Source organism: Arachis hypogaea, chromosome 11, assembly GCF_003086295.3.
Source record: "Arachis hypogaea cultivar Tifrunner chromosome 11, arahy.Tifrunner.gnm2.J5K5, whole genome shotgun sequence".
Lineage (NCBI taxonomy): Eukaryota > Viridiplantae > Streptophyta > Magnoliopsida > Fabales > Fabaceae > Arachis > Arachis hypogaea.
The window spans coordinates 17,289,687-17,311,600 of NC_092046.1; the positions used below are offsets into that span (position 1 = coordinate 17,289,687).

At 33.8% G+C, this 21,914-nt stretch overlaps 4 protein-coding genes and 1 pseudogene across 4 annotated transcripts; all 5 read right to left on the minus strand.

The window, feature by feature from the left end:
* Nucleotides 1-1,089: 1,089 nt before the first annotated feature.
* On the minus strand, nucleotides 1,090-2,693 carry LOC112721066 (uncharacterized). Its single transcript, XM_072206528.1, has one exon. The coding sequence runs from the start codon at nucleotides 2,691-2,693 to the stop codon at nucleotides 1,572-1,574; it is 1,122 nt and encodes a 373-aa protein (XP_072062629.1). The 3' UTR covers nucleotides 1,090-1,571.
* Nucleotides 2,591-6,903, minus strand: LOC112720437 (probable disease resistance protein At5g66910; annotated as a pseudogene).
* Nucleotides 6,904-10,058: 3,155 nt separating this feature from the next.
* On the minus strand, nucleotides 10,059-11,036 carry LOC112721067 (protein LATERAL ORGAN BOUNDARIES-like). Its single transcript, XM_025772144.2, has one exon. The coding sequence runs from the start codon at nucleotides 11,034-11,036 to the stop codon at nucleotides 10,059-10,061; it is 978 nt and encodes a 325-aa protein (XP_025627929.1).
* A 3,011-nt stretch (nucleotides 11,037-14,047) lies between these two features.
* On the minus strand, nucleotides 14,048-15,730 carry LOC140176049 (uncharacterized). The gene is made up of 2 exons (XM_072205901.1): nucleotides 15,498-15,730; nucleotides 14,048-15,139 (listed from the first exon to the last, which is right to left on the minus strand). Exon 2 carries the CDS (start codon nucleotides 15,137-15,139, stop codon nucleotides 14,048-14,050), a length of 1,092 nt encoding a protein of 363 aa, XP_072062002.1. The 5' UTR covers nucleotides 15,498-15,730.
* Nucleotides 15,731-18,310: 2,580 nt separating this feature from the next.
* Nucleotides 18,311-19,303, minus strand: LOC140176050 (protein ALP1-like). Its single transcript, XM_072205902.1, has 3 exons — nucleotides 19,214-19,303; nucleotides 18,710-18,905; nucleotides 18,311-18,585 (listed from the first exon to the last, which is right to left on the minus strand). The coding sequence occupies exons 1-3, from the start codon at nucleotides 19,301-19,303 to the stop codon at nucleotides 18,311-18,313; spliced, it is 561 nt and encodes a 186-aa protein (XP_072062003.1).
* Nucleotides 19,304-21,914: the final 2,611 nt, after the last annotated feature.

The following is a 21,914-nucleotide window of genomic DNA, read 5'->3' on the forward strand; positions in this document are numbered from 1 at the left end:
ATTATTTATTTAAAAAATTCTAAATATTATGAGATAAATTATAATATCAAATAAATAATTAAAATAAATAAAAATAAAAATTATTAATTAATTAGAATTTATAAACTAATTTAATAATTTTAATAACTTATATACCAATAGAATATATTAAATTTTCAATAGTAAATCATCAAAATAAAAAATTCAATAATAATCATAATTGTCATTTTATTAAAAATATATTTTAAAAATTATAATTAATGTGTTTGTAATTAAAAAAAAAATACATTAATTACTAAATGGTTTTATCAATATACATGAAAAGTTTTATTAATAAAATTTCTTAAAATATTACACCAACGTACATTATAATGTTAATAGTGTAAAGGAGTTTCAAAAATCCAAACAATACAAGAGTATGGAATCGGTCCAAAGTGTTTGAAGTGGCCTTAATAATTTCTTTTCAAATGTTTTCCAACTAATGACAATGTGATTTTACAGTTCGTAGTACTTACAGAAAAAGGCCGGAGGATAATTCATGAATCAAGTATTTAAAAGGTGGTGACTGCGTCTACATATCATATTACTTTGAGAAAACAGAAATATATTCAATTATTTAAATTGATGCCCAAATTGAGATTATGTGATTTTTGGAGTTCGTTATAAATAAAAATATAAAAACAAAAAGCATGAGAAATTCAAGCACACGGAAATAAATTCTTAACAATTCACATATGGATCCAACTAATGCCGGAGTCATATTAAGCAAAGCTACCAAATCGTATGATCAACTAGCCTAAATAGGTAAGAATTAGATACATTTGCATACCATCATTAATTACGTAATATGTGACAATATATGAGCACAAACCAGCATCATATATTAACACAAATGAAAAATTAGAAAAGTATAGGTAACCAACAATATTTTTAAACAATGTGTGAACAATATGAATTAATAGGATTAAAGAAGTAAATTAATCTTAAATTTAATTAGTAGTATTAAATTAGGATGTAGTGTATTTTTATTTGATTAGTGGTTGTTTATGTTATTTAAGATGGTCATTGTTTACCTAGCACTCACAAAAAATTAATACCATACCTAACATGAATGAAAAAAATAAAATCTTTGTTTATGTAGCATGCATGGCACACATGCATGTCAAGTACATCATTAGATGGACAAGCTCAAAAACAGAGGAGCAAGTCAATGGCAAAATCCTTCAATTTAAGTCTATCACCAAAAGGAAAAAGAAAAGAAAACTATCATCTTATCATTTCCACCCTGCTATTTACAAACCCATATGCCATCAACCAAGAAAGTAATCTGTCAGAGCATTATTACTGATTATTCAGAATCCATGACCAGTAGGCAGCTTCCCTCAACTTCACGCTCTTTTCGCTGTTTATAATAATCTAAACCCAGAACTACCATCATTATGATTATCAATATAATAATCCTATAATCAACCCAAAAATACATACTAACAATAACAAAAAAAAAACATACTTAGAACGAAATATTCTTTGATCACCGGATAAAAAAGCGAAGAAAAAACCATATATATAGTTGCAAAAATGAGACAAGATCATCAAGAAGGGCCGACACTCTTACTGTCTTCACTCTCTGACAGTTGTTGTAGTTGCTGCTGCTCCTGTTGTTGTTGTAATAGTTGTAGTTCTAGTTGTTGTTGTTGTTGTAATAGTTGTAGTTCTAGTTGTTGTTGCAATACTTGTAGTTCTAGTTGCTGTTGTTGTTGTAGGGTTAAAGGTAGTGCTTGGTGCTCTGATGGGAGCAGCAACTGGCCCTCAAGAGGGTAGTGATGTTGAGTTGCAAGGACGTAATTTCCCCCTACTCCATGCTGTGGTGGTTGTTGCAATTGTGAATGATAACTTTCACCACTATCAAATGTCCCCAAACCCATACAAGGTGCCATCTCACCTCCTTGACCGCCTGAAGGTGCACCCATGTGGCCAAACACTCCACTTCCACTGACGTTACCGCCGTAGGGTGCTGCAGCCGCAACAGGTTCAATCCCAGCAGCAGCATTGTATCTTAGTTGCTGTTCTCGGAATGCCACAGCAGCAGCAAGTTGTTGGGCCTCCAACAACTCTTGTTGCCCTGGGTCCGCTTGCGGGACAGCACCACCACCACCCAATGACCCATTATACTGGATAGCTGGCTTAAAAAAAGGTTCATCATCTGGGCCGTCCGATAGGCCCAAATGGACTGAAGAGTGTACAACATTTGGATCGTAGAATGGGTTTAAATGGGCTGAATACTGTACAATATTGGAGCAGCAGGAAGGGCCTAAATGGGCGGGAGATGAAGATAGAGGCTTTTCCTGAGGGTTGAATGGACCTTGAATGGCTTGCGGGTTGATGTAGGCGCTAAGTTCTCTCTTGGCGTTTTCGAGGACGGCACGTCTCTGGCGGAGGAGCTGCTGGAGGATGGAGACTTGGAAGGTGCAGCCATAGACCGGGTTGCGAAGGCGTGCCTTCGCCTGGAACGCAAGGGACTTCACCGCATCCTCGCGCTGGGATGGAGGTAGCTCGTTGAGGATCTTGCCGACGTTGCTGGCGCCGAAGACGCGGTGGACGCATTCGAAGCGCTCTGGGTTGTTCGCTGGGAAGTACGGTGCGAAAATGCACTCCGGTGTGCACTTCCGACGAAGAAACTTGCATGCCGCGCATGGTGTAGGCGTCGATGACATTCTTCTTTCTTTTTTATCCTTTTCTGCGTACTATTCAATTCGATTCTGTTACTATGATTATTTTGTTTCTTGAAATAAAGAATATGATTTGAAATTCAAATGACTTAAATTGATGAAGAAAGTTATCGATCAAATCTCATAACTGCACGAGTTTGTTGAAAACATCGTCAGGTTAAAACTTAAAAATGATAGTTTTTTACCATTAAAAGCTTAGCACCTCGAGGTGGTCGGAGGAGGCGCCCGACGGCAAGGTGCAGACAAGGACGTGGGAAGGTTGGCGGGTGCAGCGGCAAGGTGCAGACAAGGCCGTGGGAAGGTTGGCGGGTGCGGCAGCGAATACGGAGACTCTGAGACTGAAAGCGTTACCGGGAGAGGGTGGTTGGAATTGCAACAATAAGAATTCAATTCCCCCTGCACAGTGCACACCCTAGTCTTTTTCATAAGAATTCACTCAAGATTCAAGAATGATCTTCTCTTTTAAAGGTTTGAAATAAATAAAAATAAATATTCATTTCAGAATTTTAAATTTTATATTTGTTTTCTTGTAAATAAATCAGATCAGAAGTAATTTGATTTTTAAATAATTTTTACAATAATTATATTTAATATTTGAAATATTAAAATATTTTTATTTATAAATAAATATTCAATAAAAATTGTTTTTTAGAGTAATAGATTTGTAAAAAAATTCACTGATTTAAAAGTAATTTCAAATCAAAAATTAAATTCACATCTATTAATATATTATAATTATTTTATATTATAGGATTGAGTTTTAAATAAAAATAAAATTTTTAACGAAATAAAATTCTTTTTTTTATTCTAAAAAACTTTTTAAACATGCTAAAACTATATATATTTTCTTCGAAGTGACATTCGAAATAGAAAAAATAAAAAATTTGCTTCATACTAAATTTATTCTATTATATAAAAATTAAATTTTTTTATTTAATTATAAAACTAACGTGACATATTTTTAACAATATTTTTTATTTATTTCTTTTAACTTATTAAATATAATTTATTATGATAGATTAATTATGTCAATTAATTAATTTAATTAAATATTTAAATCACAAAATTTAATATTATGTATAATTGTATATCAATTAATTAAATATAATAAATATAAATTAATTTAGTTAAAGATTCATTATTTTATAATCTTTTATATATATATATATATAAAAATAATTTTTTATTACTTTAAAATTATAAAAATAATTTTTTATTACTTTAAATATTTTAACTTTTTTTTTGTTTTTTTTTTACGTATAATTTTATTTTGTATTAACTTTATTTTTTTAATAATAAAATATATTGACGTTATTTCTATTATATAATTGTTTATTTTTTTTATGTATTTTAATTTGTATAATTAGTTAATTATTATTGATTTTACTGTTTTTATTTTTGTAATTATTTTTTATTTTTTTATGATTTAATAATTTGATTTAATAATTAAAAAAAAAAAACGAAAACCAAAGATAAAGGTTAGAAAGCTAAAAGTCATTCTTCAACATTATTATTATTATTAATATAAATTTTATTATTTCTTTTCTAAGATTCTAACAAAACAGTAACAGAAATTATATTAACCATACCCCTAAATGGCTAAATCAGAACAAATCACATAGGAAGAACAAAACACTAAACAGAAATTATATTAACTAAATCCCTAATCCAAATCAATACCCTAAATCAGAACAAAACACTAACGGAAATTATATTAACCAAAACACTAATCAGAAATTCCAATAATTAATATCCTAAATCCCTAATCATAACTTCTAATAGTCAAATCCCTAATGTCACCAAAAAAAAAAAAAATAGTCAAATCCCTAATAAAAAATTATATTAACCAATTTCCTAATAAAAAATTTAAAACGAAAATTATTTACCTGAACTGAACTTGAGCAGGGGCTAGAGAAGAGAAGACGACCAGCCGCAGAAGCAGTGCACTGGGTCAGAGATGCTCCGTCGCCGTCGTCACTGGGAGCCGAAGATGGGGATCGATTACTGGCGCCGTGATTGTGGCTGTTGAGAGACAGAGAGAGGGCTGAGAGGGAAAGAGTGTAACGGTGGGCTGCAACGGAAAGGCTAGCAGCGGAGGGGAAAGGCCTGAGGTGAAGGGCTGAGGGGACTGAGCTCTGAGAGTGGTACTGTGGCAGGGTCAGGGTGCGTGGAAGAGGGGGAGTGAGGCATGGAGGCAGTGAAGCTTGCGTGAAGCCGTGAAGAGTGAAGACGTGAATCAGTGAATGCCGTGCGTGACCGTGACTGCGTGCCCAAGACCCCTTCCCTTACTTAGGATATTAGAAAATGATCCTTCCACCGGCCGGGCCGGGTGACCTGATCTATGGTCCGGTCCCGGTATCATACCATCCCTTGGCTTCATATTTTTTCCCCGGGTCAGTCCCGGGCCACTTCGGGTCCAGGCCAATATGCCCCAAATTCCTTCAGGTCACCGGGCCTTGACACTCCTACCGTAGACTATGCAACTCGCCGATGTCAGACACCAAATCTGTTGAAGCCTTCCAACAGATTTTGGCATCTCTTTCAAATCAGAGCAGGAACTAAGTCTCAAAACTTCCAGATTCTTCAGCATAACGATTTCTGGTGGTAGTTTAGAAAGCTTATGACAGTTAGTGATACTAAGCTTCTTCATGGTCATAATGTTACAGAAATCAGAAGGCAATTCCACCATATCCATGCAATAGTCAATGTTCAACTCCACTAAATTTGGCAGTGCATCTGAAATTTTGATGCCACTACCAAAAGCCTGCTTTGTAGTACACATATAATGCGACAGATTTCGCACTTCCTCAATTTGCAGAGGCTAGGAACCGAAACCTTTTCCAGGCTAATCCTTTTCAAGCATGGTAATGAACCAAGTACCTCAAAGTTGTTCAATTCACAAGGATGGAAACCCTGATTTGTGACTATGAGAACTTTGAGTTTTCTCATTTTCTGAATGAAATCCGGAAATGTATACTTGTTTGAATGGATATTTAAAATCAGAACTTCAGTTTCATCAGGGTTCATGTTGTACCAGTCAGGAGTGAATGTTTCATCTGCAGAGAAGCCAACAAAATATATAGCATCAATACCAGAAGACCATGGATGTGACGCAAGACAAAACCATTCTTATCATGATTGGGACAGAGAGGGAGAAACATACCAGTTGAAACAAACATTATGGGAGCAGTGTCTTGTTCCTGCTTCTGTTGTTGTTGTGTCCCCCTTACAGATAAGAATGACAGCATGCGAGAAATGATACCCGGCTGATTCTGGCCTACCAACCAGTTGGGACAATTTTTCCCATTCTGAGTCAAGTCGATCGCCAGCCTTTTCCTTGGCTCGATGGGTTCTTGGTTGCTTTGATGGTTTGCTAGCTCTCTAAGGAGATCATGCTGCATAAGGAAGTGGTTATTGTAGTACATTTCCACGTCCGTTGCAACTTTCCTGTTCAACAAAGATAATAACAAGTTATCCATAGAATCAAAATCTTCCAAAAGTTCAATGACAATAGTCTATTTGACAACATTAATATTATTGTTATTCTTGCTTGCACATACACACAATCTCATAGATACTTATGCTATTGAAGCATGCATGTTTGATTTTGGATAAAGTTGTTGACTGAAAAAGTTTATACAAATTATGCAATGCGGTAGCATTATTTCATAGATTTTGGCTGTCTGTAACCTTTATAAAGCATAAAAACCAAAATGTTTTGGCTGTCTGTAACCTTTATAAAGCACTAAATATCAACCAAGATAACATAAAAGATCCTGTGTACCTTGTAACAATGAGATTAGCCAAATTCTTGGAGTTTAAACTATGTATAATATTCATTGCTTTTACTCCATCCTCATCAAGTTCATGCAGTTCTGTCCACATGTCATTCAGCAAAGGAACGCGGATCCTTTGATCTTCAGGGAACAGACCTAGGTCCATGAAACACTCCTTCTCCTTGTCGTCTTCCACTATGTCTAGACAATTCTGAAGGTGAGAATCCAAGTCTTTGTTGGATTTAAGCCGTTCCTTCATTGTTTGCCAGAACTCATAAGGATGATGACACAGGGATCCACCAATAACTTTTAGAGCCAGAGGTGAACCATTACAACCTCTCACTATCTGTGTTTCATGAAAACCAAAGAAGAGCCAATAAATATTTTCCAAATTGTAAATATGTCAATGCAGCATGAAACAAATCAACAATTCTTGATTACAATGTTCCAGTAACACATTGTATGCTTAGACAAAAAATATTAAAAGGTTAAAGAATATAACAAAATTATATTTTACAATATGACTTTTTATTAGAGGTAATACTTAGATTGATCCCTGAAATTTTTAGCACTCATCAAAATACGTGTATCCGCGTGTTTTGTGTCATATCGTATTTGAGTCTACGTCAGTGCTTACGCATTATAACAAGATTCCGATTATGAAAAAAAATTATAATTATTTAGACATTTCATCCTTTAATTTAATTTGGATCTAATGACTATTAACTGGTGCAAATATGCTTGCACCGACACACACATGCACATACACACATTATAGGCTACTGGGCACAAAAGCTATCCTCTCCTTTTTTGTTCCAAATTTGAATTCAACGCCGAAAAAGAAAAACCAAAATTTTACTTTGTGAACAAAAGGACATTGGAATTGCTGCATCTCTCTTCCTATAATCCAGTGGATAAAAGCATCTTTCCCTTTTGAAAGAACCAAAGAATTCAATCCTCTTCTGCAACACACGTCAAAGTTTCCAAACTCTTGAATAGTAGAATTTTGGAGACACACATTTGTTTTTTGTAATTAAATATGATATAATATTATTAATTATTTTATATATATATATATATATATATTTATTTATTTATTTATTTATCTATTTATTATTATAAAGATGGAGAGCAACACAGTAATTACTAATCTACTGTCATAAAACAAGGCATAGGAACATAATAGCAGAGGATGAAATATGGAACAAACAGATCATACAAGATTTACAAACACCAATCAATCAGGAAGGAGACAAAATTTCATAGGGTAAAGATAAAAGAAGAGCTTACACGGTTCAATCAGGTTATATTATTAGCTTCCAATTCTTCTACCCCCTATTGAGACATTGCCACCATACTTCCAGAACAAGCTGCTGTGGAAATCAATCTAGGATGTGAAATCTCCAACTAAAGTTAGAGTAATTCTCTGGAAGACAATCCATGGAGGACTGCCAGTGAAACACAAAATCCATACTAGATTTTTAGCGGTCTCCGAAACTTGTCCCATCTGTCTGCTCCAAACTGAGACAATAGCTACTCACTGTCTCCTTCACTGTCGGAAGAATTCAATGTGGCAAAAGCATAAATGGAACACAACAAAATGTACACAAAAAAAATCCAAGTCTTAAAGCCTACATAAGGGGCAAAATAACCTCGTGAAAAATATAATGACCGCAACACACACAGGAGGTTGATATTATTGAGTCATTTTAAGTTTTAAGCATGATTCTTTTTTACCTTTCATTTCATTTAGAATAAAAACTTGTTAGGAAGAGCATGTGTTATTGAATCAGTAATCTGAACTTAGCTCATTGGATGTAAAAGAGCTCGATTGATACACAATTTTTTAATGATATTGGCTAATTGAACTCAGTGAACTTTATTAGGTGATTTGAGTGCAAATTACAATTATTAGACTAATGTATTAATTAAATGACAAATTATTAAGAGTATTTATAATAAAATCATTTTAGTGTATGTACATAATTAATTAAAAAGAGAACATCATTTTATTTGTTCCTTGCTTACCACATATATCTTTTCTCTTAGTGCTTAAACTTTTCATGATCTGGAGGGTGTTTAGTCTTTTATAATGGATGTCACTTGAGACAAATGGTATGAAATCATTAACGTTCAAATAAACACGGGCTAATTAGTTGTGTTTTCGAAGTAGAATTATAACTATTCTATATATAAAGAAGATTTATAGTTATGGTATGTAGTTCATACCTACTCATAGTTCTACTGATATGAGCGCATCATTTCCATTGAACTTTGAGTCTTTGTATGCTGCACTGAAATTATTCTTAATTATGATGCATATCCTTTAACACTGATTTGATTCTTCACTGGGTATACACTAGTTCCAGAATTTTCTACAGCAGATCAGTTGCAGAAGCAGTTTTCCGATAAAGTACATCATGAAACATAATTTAACTTTTTAATGATTCATTTCGTGTTGATAACTTGTTATGATGGAAGTATTCCCAATTAAATTGGATTAATGGTTTCTTTCTGTGTTTGATAAATATGTGTAAATTTGTTATTGATACTGTGAATTTAATGAAATTAATGTTTAATTTTGCTAGGATTGATTTCAGTATATTTATATCATGTGCAAGTAATAATAGTTGTTGGCCAAAAAGTTTTCGATATTTAATAAAATAAATTGGTTGAAATTTGGTTAGAACTTTAACTTCTTGTGATATTTATTGGCCGGGTTATAAACGTATATAGAAGGTTAATATTGAGTTCCTTGCAGGTTTTTCTTATATAATTGTTAACTATTATTCTTAGGTTGATTCATTGGAAAACCCAGTCTTTTATGATGGTCTTTAATTCGATAGTGGTTATGAAAATATTTGTAATGTAATAATTTTGTGAAAGGCATGTGCAAAAAGCAAACAACTCTGAGAAATTTAAGCACAGAGAAATAAATTCTTAACAATTCAGATATCTATCCAACTATTGCCCAAGTCATATTAAGGTAATCATGATCAACTAACCTAAATAAACCTTACCTGGCAAGGAATTAGATACACTTGCATACTATCATTTAATTAATATGACTGAGAATGTATGAGCCTAAAGCAGTATCATAGATTAACATGAATACCTAACATGAATGAAAAATCAAAATCTTTGTTTATGTAGCATGCATTGCACACATGCATGTCAAGTACATCATCAAATTGACAAGCTCAAAAACAAGAGGAGCAAGCCAATGGTAAAATCCTTCAATTAAGTCTATCACCAAAATTAAAAAGAAAAAAGAAAAAGAAAACTATCATCTTATGTGCTCATTACAAACCAGCAATCTATACATTAATATTATCATTACTGATAGATTCCGATTCCATGACCAGTAGCCACCAGCTTCCTCAACTACTTCCTGCTCTCTCGCCTGTTTATTATTATAAGCAAAAGCCACAACTAACTACCATCATTATCATTATCCTATAATCAACCCAAAAACACATAACAATAATAAAAAGAACATACTTAGAATTAAAACTTCTTTGGCCAAAATGAAAAAAAAAAAAAAAAACCATTTAGCTGCAAAAAATCAGAAAAATCATGAAGAAGGGCCGACACTCTTACAGTCCTCACTCTCTAACGGTTGTTGTTGTTGTGATGGGAGCAGGAATTGCGCCTCAACAGGATAGTGATGACGATTTGCAAGACCAACATAATTTTCCCCTACTCCTCCATGTTGTGGTGGTTGTTGTTGCAACTGATGATGATAAGTTCCACCACTGTCAAATGTCCCCAAACCCAAAGAAGGTGCCAGTTCACCTCCTTGAGCGCCTGAATGTGCAGCCATCTGGGCAAAAACTCCACTTCCACGGCCATCGCCGTCGGCTGTGACAACTGAAACCGGACTTGCAGCTGCCACAGGTTCAATAATCCCAGTAGCACCGTTGTATCTTAGATACTCTTGCTGATGCTGATGTTCATAGTTTCTGACCATCATGTCATGTTGCTGTGCTGCGAGTTGTTGGGCCTCCAACAACTCGCGCTGCTCTGGATCCAGGTCGGCATTAGCAATCATTGTTCCATTATGCTGCACAGAAGATGGTGGCATCAAAGACTGAATAACATTTGGGCCGTAAGGCGGGCCGAAAAGAGCCGCAGACGAAGACGGCGGCTTTCCTTGAGGGTAAAGTGGGAGCCCTCGAATTCCATGAGGGGAGAACGGACCCTGAATGCCTTGTGGGTTGATGTAGGCGCTGAGTTCGCTCTTGGCGTGGAGGAGGTCCATTTGTATTTGTTGCAGGCGCTGTTGAAGGATGACGATGTGTCTGACGCACCCGTACACTGGGCTGTCGAGGCGCGCCTCCGCCTCGAACGCAAGGGACGTCACCGCATCTTCCCGCTGGCAGGGGCTAAGATCGTTGAGGATCTTGCCGATGTTGCTGGCGCCGAAGACGCGATGGACGCATGCGAAGCGCTGTGGGTTGTCCGGCGGGAAGTATGGTGCGAAAATGCACTCTTGTGTGCACTTCCGACGAAGGAACTTGCACGCCGCGCATGGGGAATTCGTCGACGACATTCTCCTTTTTTTTTTTCACTCTTCCTTTTTTATTATTTTCTGCATACAATTGAGTTTAGATTGTGTTACTATTATCGTTTGTTTCTTCAAATAAAGAAATATGATTTGCATTGCAAATTAAAAAAATTGATGAACAAAATTATAGATCAAATCTCATAACTGCAGGAGTTTGTTGGGAACAACATCAGGTTAAAAGGATAGTTTTACACCTCAATGTATATATTGATTAATAAATGTATTTTTTGTGTTTTTTAAATATTACTTTTACATTAAAATTAATTATTATGAAATGTATATATTATTTAACTCATTTTTAATATATATTTTATATTAATTTTAATTTGATGATTAATTTTAATGTATATAACATAATTATTTTTTAACACATATGTAATTTTTTTTTAAAAAAAATGAGAATTTAAAAGAAGGCAGAGAAAATAAAGGAAAAATAGAGAGAGAAAAGAACTCACTTTTTTAAATTTTCTCTTAACTAGTTTCATTTTATGTGCTTTTTCATAGGAATTTAAATTATAATCATAAATAAATATTATTTTCTATACTAAAAATTAATTTAATTTGGAATGATCGATAATATACATATTTATTATATAATTTTTTGAAAATTAATTTATTATTTAATTTTTTATATAATTTATAGTCAACATAATAATAGTGCATTGTTATTTTTATCATGCGATTTAACACTATAACTATTTGCTGTGTCAACAACTTAACATGTTGATCAAGTCATGATAAATATATATTTTTTTTTAAATTTGTTGCCTAAACATAGTCAAAGACTTGTAGTATATCCTAAGATAATAAATTATCCAAGTGTCGAAGTTTTTACTATAGATACATTCTAAGTAGTAAGTATTACTCTTACACTTTGTTTGGATGGAAGATAAAAAAAAATGAAAGGAAAGAAAATAAAAAAAAAATTGATTTTTTTTATGTTGTTTGGATGAAGAGAAAATAGATGGAAAGAAAGTAGGAGGAAATTTTTCTTTTGTTTGGATGAAAAGAAAAGTAAGAAGAGAGAAAATCATAACTAAATGAAATTACATTAATACCCTTCCTTATATTATATATAAATTATAGAGTATTTACCCAAATTGGTCCCCAAGAAATTTTGAAGTGGATGTTTTGGTCCCTAACAAAATTTAATTATGTAATTAGTCCCCAATTTTTTTAAACGTCCGTCATTTTAGTCCTTCTGTTAGTTTCCTCCGTGAAATTTTAACGGTGGAGTCCAACGTGTCATGTTAAGGTGTTGAGTCAGCTGTTAAACGCCACGTGGGATGAAAGACAAAATAGTCCCTAGAAATACAACTACAAATTTGTTCTTGTATGATGCCCTAAATCCTAAAACAATGGTGTGAAGGTCATAATCATCCTCGTGTGCTACTCTGAAAACGTGTAACCATGGCAAGTGGAGGGAATTCAGCAAATTCTTATCGTCAACGAGTTATTAGAGGTAGCGGAGATGGTAGTGCTAGCAGTGCTTCAGGTGGCCCCAAATTTGGAATTGCAAGAGGGGAGAATCCAAGATGCCACTGTGGAGCTTATGCCATTGTTGTGGAATTTGGAACAGATAAGAACCCAAGAAGACCTTTCTTTGGTTGTCCTTATTATAGGGTAAGAAACATTCGGTATGGTATCTTCTTTATGCATTATAAAATTCATGGGTTAACTCTGATTTTGTGCATTTTCCCCTTCAATGTAGGAGAATCTTTCACACTGTGAATTTTTTATATGGTTTGACAAATTTTTTTCCCATGAAATACAAGATAGCCAGCATAATGTTGTACTGGAAGAGAGGGTGAAGAAGTTGAAAGATTTGGTAGATGAATTAGAGAAAAAGACTAAGAATATAAGTAAAAGGAGGGAGTGGAGCAGTCATTGGAAAAATGTGTTCTTTTTCATGCTAGATTTTTTGGTTTGTATTTTTTTAGGAAAGATATAGTTAGGTAGGAAAAGAAGGGAATTAAGTGCTTATTATGTATGGATATATTGTAATTGAATAATTGATCAAAATGTAATTGCTAATATTATAGTCTGTCAGAATTGTGTAATGAAATTTCTTTTGCCCAATATTAGAATCATATGCATTCACAAAAATAATGTTTCAAAAACCTGATTTAATACAAATCACATCACTCATAATTATCAAAATAGTCTAATAACCATAATTTCATATATTTGAAATCAAGCATCAAAGTTCTGAATATTCCAACAAAAAACTTACTCCTAGCTAGTTTATATCTGTTGCTAGCATCAAAGATACATTCCAAAAGCATAGCTCAAAGTTGCATAAATGCACTACATAACCATAATCTGTTACAAAAGGGTCTTAATAAACTAAACAACATAACTACAATCAGCATGATATCATAGAGCAATATCATTTCTTCTTTTGGAGGTTGAGTCCTGGTGTAGGCATGAACTTGAATATTCTGGCAGCAGTTCCAAAGCTTGTAGCAGCAACTGTTTTCGGAGAGATTCTTGGTATCTGATTCGGATGGAGTGACCTAGGCACTGGAGCAAATGGGACTGTAGGTAGAGGAGTTAAAGTTGGTGGAGGTAAAGGTCTTGGAGCCGAAACAAGCTTCATAGGAGGTGTTGAGGCAGTGACCGAAGCTGCATGAGGTCTCAGAATTTGTTGTTTGGGTCTTGGAGGCCTAAAACTTGTTGTTGATGCAACTTGGTTGGATGAGTTAGTAGTTTGCTCCTAACACAAGACGAAGTAACAAGACAAGTATGATCAGCCACCCATTTCTGATCAGCCATGTTAGACCCGAATTCCCTAGCACAAGTATGTTTAGGCTCATACGTCTTAATCTGGTAGCACCCTCTAGCACTATTCCAGGCACAATAAATCAGCCAAGGACATTCATTATCATCACTGCTAGGGACAATAGCAGTTCCATTCTCTCCAGAATTATCCACTTCTGCAGCATCAGTCTCTTTCCTTTTAGCCTTACATTTAGCCTTGAACTTTGCCTTTGCAATCATAGCCTTCTCTTCCCCACTTGCAGACTTGCATCTAACTCTTCTATTATCATTTTTAACATAAAAAACCTCCTTTCTTCGGCAATAGTATAGTTCTTTAAGGCATGCTTGAATTGATCTAATGTGGCAAACTCCATGTTCAATTGGAGTTGAACATCACCAAAGTCTGCTTCCTCATTGAATTGGGGCCAATCAAAATCATCTCCCTCATTGTCTGATGATTGAGGTGTATCAAACCCCTCTGACTCAAATACTAAACCATCAGACTCATCACTAAAGATGTCATCCCCTTCCTCTTCCTCTGCTATACCCGGTCCAACACCAAATTCTGACCCACCAGCAGTAGGACTAGGCGTAGCAGTCGGAGTAGACCCATTAGTAGGAGTAGGCCCAACAATTATATTGGGCCCATATTTGTCATTGGGCCTAGTAGTCTGTTTAGGCCTACCTTTCTTCCTTGCATTATCCCTTTTTTCAACAGCCATCTTCCTTGCATTATCCTTTTTTCCAACAGCTTTCTTCTTACCCTTCTTATCTCTTTTGCCACCTTTTCTCTTTGTTTTCTTCATGAGTTCTTCATCTTCAAAGCTATCATAGCTATCATAGGTGTCATCCTCAAATCCTGGAGGTGGGGGTTTATACGCCTCGTCTTCAGCACTTTCATAGCTATCATAGCTATCGTTGTCAGAAATTGGTTCATCAGACAAGACCTCGGCCTCACTATGCTCATCAGTATCATCGTTATCCTCAAAATCAACATCTTCTATAATTGGATGATCAAAGAACAGACACAATTCATCCGTCTCTCTGTCCTCCCTCTTTTTGTCACACATCTCTCTGATTTCCTTGTCTCCATATATAGGATATAGGCCTGCTTCATAACTAGGAGCTGTTGGGTCATACCAATACATCTTTTTGTATGCATGGTAACCAAGTTCTTCAAACATTTTCTTCAAATCAAAATAATTCACTAAATCAAGATCCAAAGGAGGAAATCTCTTTACATTCCCATTAATGTAAAATAGTTCACCCTTGTTATCTTTGACAAAACTCCTCCCATGTTGAAAGAAAGGGATAACCCAATCAGTCATCTGCAATCCATAAACATGGAATAAAATGTCAAAACCAGAACACAAACTTATACAGAGCAATTTCATATTAAACAACAACTGCTCAAACTTTAATTTTCTAATTGTGATAGCTAGATTAATTAATGTATAAAGTGTATTTACCACAAAATATTGAATCTTTTTAATGTTAAACTCATATATGCATGCATTACGTCACTTATCAATAACTGATTTTCATAGTAATGAAGAACTTAAAAACACTTTCTTCAGTAACTAATTTCTACTGCCAGAAACAAATACACAAGGTAAACACATTCGAACAATTGCAACGATGATCAACTATACCATCCGCATCATAATAGAGAAAAGATATACTAACCTGACCGGTGAAGACCGATAGACCGGCAAAACCTTCTTCTACAATAACTTCGTTTGGTACAAAGTCTTGAGTCAACAATGTCAGCGAGGTCGTCGGAAGACTGACTACCGGTTCACGTGGTGGTGGCTTTCTTTGTAAAACCTAGGGGAAGAGAGGGTGCTGGTTGTAATTTCGTTTTGGGGGAGGAAGACAAAAATGGACCTTTAAAGCCACTCAGCTAACGAAACGACACACACCCTCGTGCCCTATTCCCAAAACGCCGCGTTTAGCATCATTTAGAATAGGGACCAATTTGTCTTGATTGAACATGTGGCACTTAACGGCTGACTCATCACCTGAACGTGACACGTTGGACTCTACCGTTAGAATTTCACAGAAGAAACTAACAGAAGGACTAAAATGACGGACGTTTACAAAAGTTGGGGACTAATTACATAATTAAATTTTGTTAGGGACCAAAACGTCCACTTCAAAATTCTTTGGGGACCAATTTGGGTAAATACTCTAAATTATAATATACCAATGTATTTAAATTATTTTTCAAATAAAAAAAAGTGATCCCAATTATATTTCAGAATTTTAACGTGTTGTTTTTTAATGTCATAAATAAAAATATATATCATTCTTTTTAAATATATACAAATAAATAATTTCCTAAAAGAATAATAAAAACTACTCATACTTTACATCATTAATCTCCTTAATCATATTTAAGAAAAAGTTTCACTAAATTGTATTTACAAAATAAAATATTATCAAAAGTGGCTAGCATTTCTTTCTTATTACGTGCAACAAAAAATCATATACAATTTTTATAAACATATAACAAAATGGCAAAAAAGTAACAACGACCAGGACTCTAAGAGAGTACTATTTTATCACCACACAATACTTTTCAAAAAGGTAATTCTTCATGGTTAGAGTAATCAACATACGCCTACTTCCAAAAAATCAATTCTACATAACTTGAGCCATCTGTACCCATCTACTTCAAAAAAATAAAGTTTTTCCGAGTTAAAGATATTAACACGTGATCAATTTCTAGTTGTCTTAAGCAATGTACCCATTGGTCCCAAACATTTTCAAGTATTAGGATTCCTGCACGAGCATATACAACAAAGACAAATTAACACAAAGATCAGAGTTGATCATGATAATCTATTTTATCGATATCTTTCTATTCAAACAACCAATCAATCTCAAAGTATCGGCAAAAAGTGATTTCCAACCATGTATTAACATAAATAAAACAGAAAATGATATCTTGTTCAAATACATGAAGATATACTCATACTTTACAATAATAAGAAACACATAATCAATTGTTAAAAGCAATAACCTCAAATTAATCAAAGATTAAGTGCGTATAAAAATTATACCTGTAATGGTGAATATTTTCTGGAAGTACCATATAACACCAGCAACAGTCATGAAATGAAAAAGAGCATCTAATCGCATTTCAGGTGGGATCCCAAAAACTTGGTGTTTTTTTTCGCTCATTTTCACATAAAAACTGATAACATTGCATCCGATATGAACCTACTAGACCCAATTCAGTCAACATATCCCATACATCTAATTCACTGTAAAGGCGAAGCCTACTTTGTTGCATAATAGCTAATGCAATCGCGACTTGTCCTTACTTCAATTAATGAGACTTGTTTTTCGGCAACCGAAACTTGCCTCTCAGCCACAGAAGCTTGTCTCTCAGCTGATTCAACCTGCCTCTGAACCACGTCATGTAGCTTGCTAGACAGATAACTACTCTCTTTTACAACATCGGCCATGGTAGTAATTCCCAAAGTAATTTTTTCATATTGTACCTCCAAAAAATCATTCATATGAGACTTACACTTTGTACCTCTTGAAGTTGAAGCCCCTCCTAATTAATTTGGCTGACTATGAAGAACACTTGGTGAATCTAAATTAGCAGAAAATATTGGGATATCATGTCCCGTATTCAAGTCAATGGGATCTCTATCAAGTTGTTGAATCCTTTCTCGTGAAGTAGCAGCCCCTTTACCAGTAGCTCTATCAGCTCCGAACAACTTCAAAGTATCATAATGCTTAATTTGCATTTTTTTTTATTTTTCTGCATGTGGTTTTTCCTGCATAAAGAAATGTTAAAATTATTTTGTGACTCACTTCATCATTGGTATAAGTAATAAAAAAATATATGATACCTTAATAAAGTCTTGTCACACTTCTTCTTCAGCTTCAAACTTTCTAGTTACAGGATTCCATGCAAATCCACTTAAGTGATGAAATAGGTCATATGCCTCAACAAAATGATCTTTCAGTGTCTTCATTCTATTCTTAATGTGGTTCTTCGTTATGTGCGGGCCTATTGCTATACTCAAAGTCTTCACAACATTGGCATATGCTTCAATTTTCCACGAGTTATCGTGTCTATTACCTTTCAATGCTTCTTCTGCTAACGCATTCAGCAGAGCTTCATCCATATCATCAGACCATCTTAAGTTGTCTTTAGAAGGTTGAGTTGCTTCTGTTATATTTCCTTTATTTGGCATTATTTAACCTGTAACATTTTTTTAAAAAAATCCAATTAAACAACTTTGATGATAAACTACACATATATATACATATTCAAATATATCAAAGGTATAATCACTCATAATATTTGGTACACATTCCACATTTCAGCTGCAATGTTATCTCGTAACAATGCTGCATGCCTATATTCCTCATCACGTTGTTCATTTGGTTGTGATCTATCTATATTGCGTTCTTGTAGTAATTCTCGGTCAACCTCATCAATTATAGATTGATCAACATCAACACCCATCAAAAAGTTATGCAGCATACAACATTGCCAAAAAAATGTCTCTCATAGTTTCAAATGAATAATATGGTTCAGTGTCGTCAGCTATAATTGGGAATCTTTTCTCTAGAACTCCAAAACATCTTTCAATGATATTTCTTAATGAAGAATGCCGGTGGTTGAATAGTTCTTTAGAATTTTGTGGCTCACGTACTGAATACTCTTTCAGGTGATACCGAACACCTCTATATAGTGTAAGTATCCCAAACTTCAGCATGAATCCAGCATCACCTAGATAAAATGTTCCTATAACATTTGCATACAAAAATTAAAGTATAACACACTACGACTATAAATTTAACTGTATGCAGATGATTTCGTAAATTACATTAACACAGACCTTCGAAAATTCGAAGTGGATATTACCTACTTAAAGCATCTTTCAAAATTCTTGAGTCAGAGGTAGTTCCTTCCCAACCGGACAACACATAAGTGAATTTCATATCAAATCCATAGGCTGCTAAAATATTTTGTGTTGGGTGATCTTTTCTTCTGTGAAAACGAGGGGCATCCACCCTTGGTACCTTCACACGACTATGAGTTCTATCTATGGTTCCAATGCAATCCTTTTTTGGAAAGTATATTGACTTATTAATATAACAGTATTATAATTATTTCATTGACAATTATATAAATGTCACTAAGTAAATCAAAAGAGTTAGTATCTTAAAAAAAGATAGAATCGACTATTATTAAGTATTTTATAAGGAACTTCCTCACCAGATGGTTGCTTGAAGAAGTCTCCCTCTAACGATAGAATAGCATGTAGGACATTGTGAAAGTGACAACTAATTGTCTTCCCTGACCGGTGGAAGAAAAAAGACATGATTCTAATTTTCACATTATGCCCTATAATATGTAAGAATTTAGTGACTTGCTCTTCAACCGTAGAACGAGTTGAATCCTTTACTCTAACAGTTCCTTTTAACTTCTGACACAACTGCCTAAATGCTTCAGGGCCCATACATATGACATCTTGGCACTTTTCAGACTCCAATAACTATGTCATTAATTGAGTACGCCTAAGTTCTCTTTCCAAGTTGTCATAATTAATTTGCCTATGCCTATATTGTAATATTAATTTCAAAAGATACAACTAATGCACTGCAACACATGAAAGAGATGTGACACATAAATGTTGTCTATTTTCTAATTCTTCCCTAACAAGAGTTAGTATTTGTATTGGTTCAGGATGATATAGGTCAGTAAAAGTGATTTGACTTACTTAAAATTCTGAATCATATATGACGTTTGTTTTATTTTTGAGATTCGCATCTTCGATATTTTTGTTATCCATCTATGAAAATATGATGTTTAGGGTGGACACATCAATAAAGAAAGTAACCAAAAATTCACACATGTTATTACATTTAACAATTCATTTGTCGAAATATAAAAAATAATTGAAACTAAAATTTATATAAAATTATGGTGTCATATTGTAAACACAAAAATACTTTGTTATGAGACACTTATCTCCAACTCCTAAATGTCAAAGTCGATTTCAAAACTGCCATAAACAATAAACATAAACCGTAAATGACATGCTATATTAATAAATGCATTGGTTTATCACCAAAATTCAATGAAAAAAACATAAAAACATAAGTTGTGAGTAAAAATTGGATGAAACCTCAAAAGGAAATTATTCCATAGTAATAATTGTATCTATGTCCCATGTTTTATGTCCGTTTATTCATTTTTATACTTAAAAAAAAAAGAAACAAGAAAAAAAAGAATAAGTTGTCCCATTGAGATTGTAATAATTAGGTACATGCATCATAACACCTATCGATAAAACCTAATCATATGGATCTATTTAGTAAGTGATGGACTTTTGAATAAACTACCCATGATATTGATTTAGTTCACCCTACAGTTGGTTGCAATTTAAGTATATAATTAACAAATCAAATTAATAAAAAAAGAAAAAAATTTAAAAAAAATTAAGAAATCAAACATGTAAAAACATTGTGATAACTGATAAGCATGGATACATATTCTATGAACTCTGTAACTACTTAATCTATATTAAAAATACTATACTTATGTCCCAAAGTATGAGTTAAAAATACCACCCATGGAAAAAAATGGCATAATGTAATAAGCTTTGAAAAAAAAATCCGATGATGTGAAAATCAGGGCAAATCATTTCAAAGACGAAATGAGTTAAAAATTAGTCTTTTTTGGATCAAACGTGAACTGGTAGTGAAATATAAGGCCAAATATGGTTGAATTTTTGAATTAAGACGAAAGACGCTTTTAAAAACAGACAACGAAGAATGGGTTATTTTTCCACTACAAAAATAAACGTCATCCATGAAATGTAAAATCAGAACATTATCTCAGTTGAAAAACAAAAGACGAATACAATCTATATGCCATAATGATTTTTCCATTTTGTTTTGGAAAAAAACTACTACAATTGAAAAAAGAACTCACCTTTCTCTTGAGGATGCCCGGATGAAGTTGTGGAGGACCTGTCACAACGATAACGAAGTTGCTGTAGCAATGTGGACGAAGATGGAAAGCTACGGTGGCAGTGCTGAGGAAGAAGGCCAAACGGGAGAAGACATGATACGTGTTCTCTTCTTTCAAAAAGATTGAATTAGGAATTCTAATTTCTGTAATTGAAAGGACAAATTTATCTTTTTACTCATAATTTTTCTTCCATCTCAGTTTTCTTCCTAACCTTGAAGAGAAAACTTTTAAGTGGATCCCATATATACTTTTCTATTTTTCCTTCATTTTTACGGTTGATCCAAATGAAAGAAAATTAAATTCTCCATCCATTTTCTTCTCCCCCATTTTCTTTCTTTTCAAATTCATCTCATTCAAACAAACTGTCAAAGATGGGTTGATTTGTAGGAATGGGTCCCATAGGCCTCAGATAGGGAGGATTGGCTAGTCACGCTCGGTAGTTGCTAGGGTTATGTGGAAGAGAAGGTATGGCATGTACGTTGAATTATAACGTACATTCAAATAGGTTGTAGCGCAAGTTGATGGCTTGGACATAGAAATGAGAGCCAACGGGCTTCCCAGTTTTAGGGACCAACGGGCTCGACGTGGGTATTTTCAACTCATGACTCAACTCTTCAGTAGTAGAAATTTTAACAAATATATTTTTCTACTTCTCAAATGCATGCAGAGGCTTAGGCATAAGAATTAGCCTTGGGTCCTAACTAATGGGGTTGCTAATTGATTTTGCTCATATTTTGGTTCGATCTCAACACTTGATCAAATTTGTAAAAATTTTAATTTGATGAGTAGATAAAACTTTTTTATATACAATTTTTTTTTATAGAGTTCAACTCAGAAACTTATTGACTTATTAATATGTTAACACTTTGTAAGTTTGTATTGAAATGGATAACTTCATTAATGTGAATACATTCTTACAAACAGGGTTTCTCAGATATTTGTGTGGAAAGCATAATCAAACACAACATATACTTGAAACTAGAAACAAATAAAATGCTTTAATTATAGAAAATAAATGAACAATTTGAAGAACAAAATTAACGAAAATTAAAGATTATTTCACTCGATTTTTGGTATTGTTCAATAGAGTGTCG

Bases quoted from the DNA above. Each gene is read 5' to 3' on its own strand.
- LOC112721067 (XM_025772144.2), bottom strand. From the start codon at position 11,036: ATGTCGTCGACGAATTCCCCATGCGCGGCGTGCAAGTTCCTTCGTCGG.
- LOC112721066 (XM_072206528.1), bottom strand. From the start codon at position 2,693: ATGTCATCGACGCCTACACCATGCGCGGCATGCAAGTTTCTTCGTCGG.
- LOC140176049 (XM_072205901.1), bottom strand. From the start codon at position 15,139: ATGACTGATTGGGTTATCCCTTTCTTTCAACATGGGAGGAGTTTTGTC.
- LOC140176050 (XM_072205902.1), bottom strand. From the start codon at position 19,303: ATGGGCCCTGAAGCATTTAGGCAGTTGTGTCAGAAGTTAAAAGGAACT. The intron at 18,906-19,213 runs GTCACTAAATTC...TTTCCAAAAAAG, and splicing joins GTTCTACGGTTGAAGAGCAA to GATTGCATTGGAACCATAGA. The intron at 18,586-18,709 runs GTAGGTAATATC...CAAATGTTATAG, and splicing joins AATTTTGAAAGATGCTTTAA to GAACATTTTATCTAGGTGAT.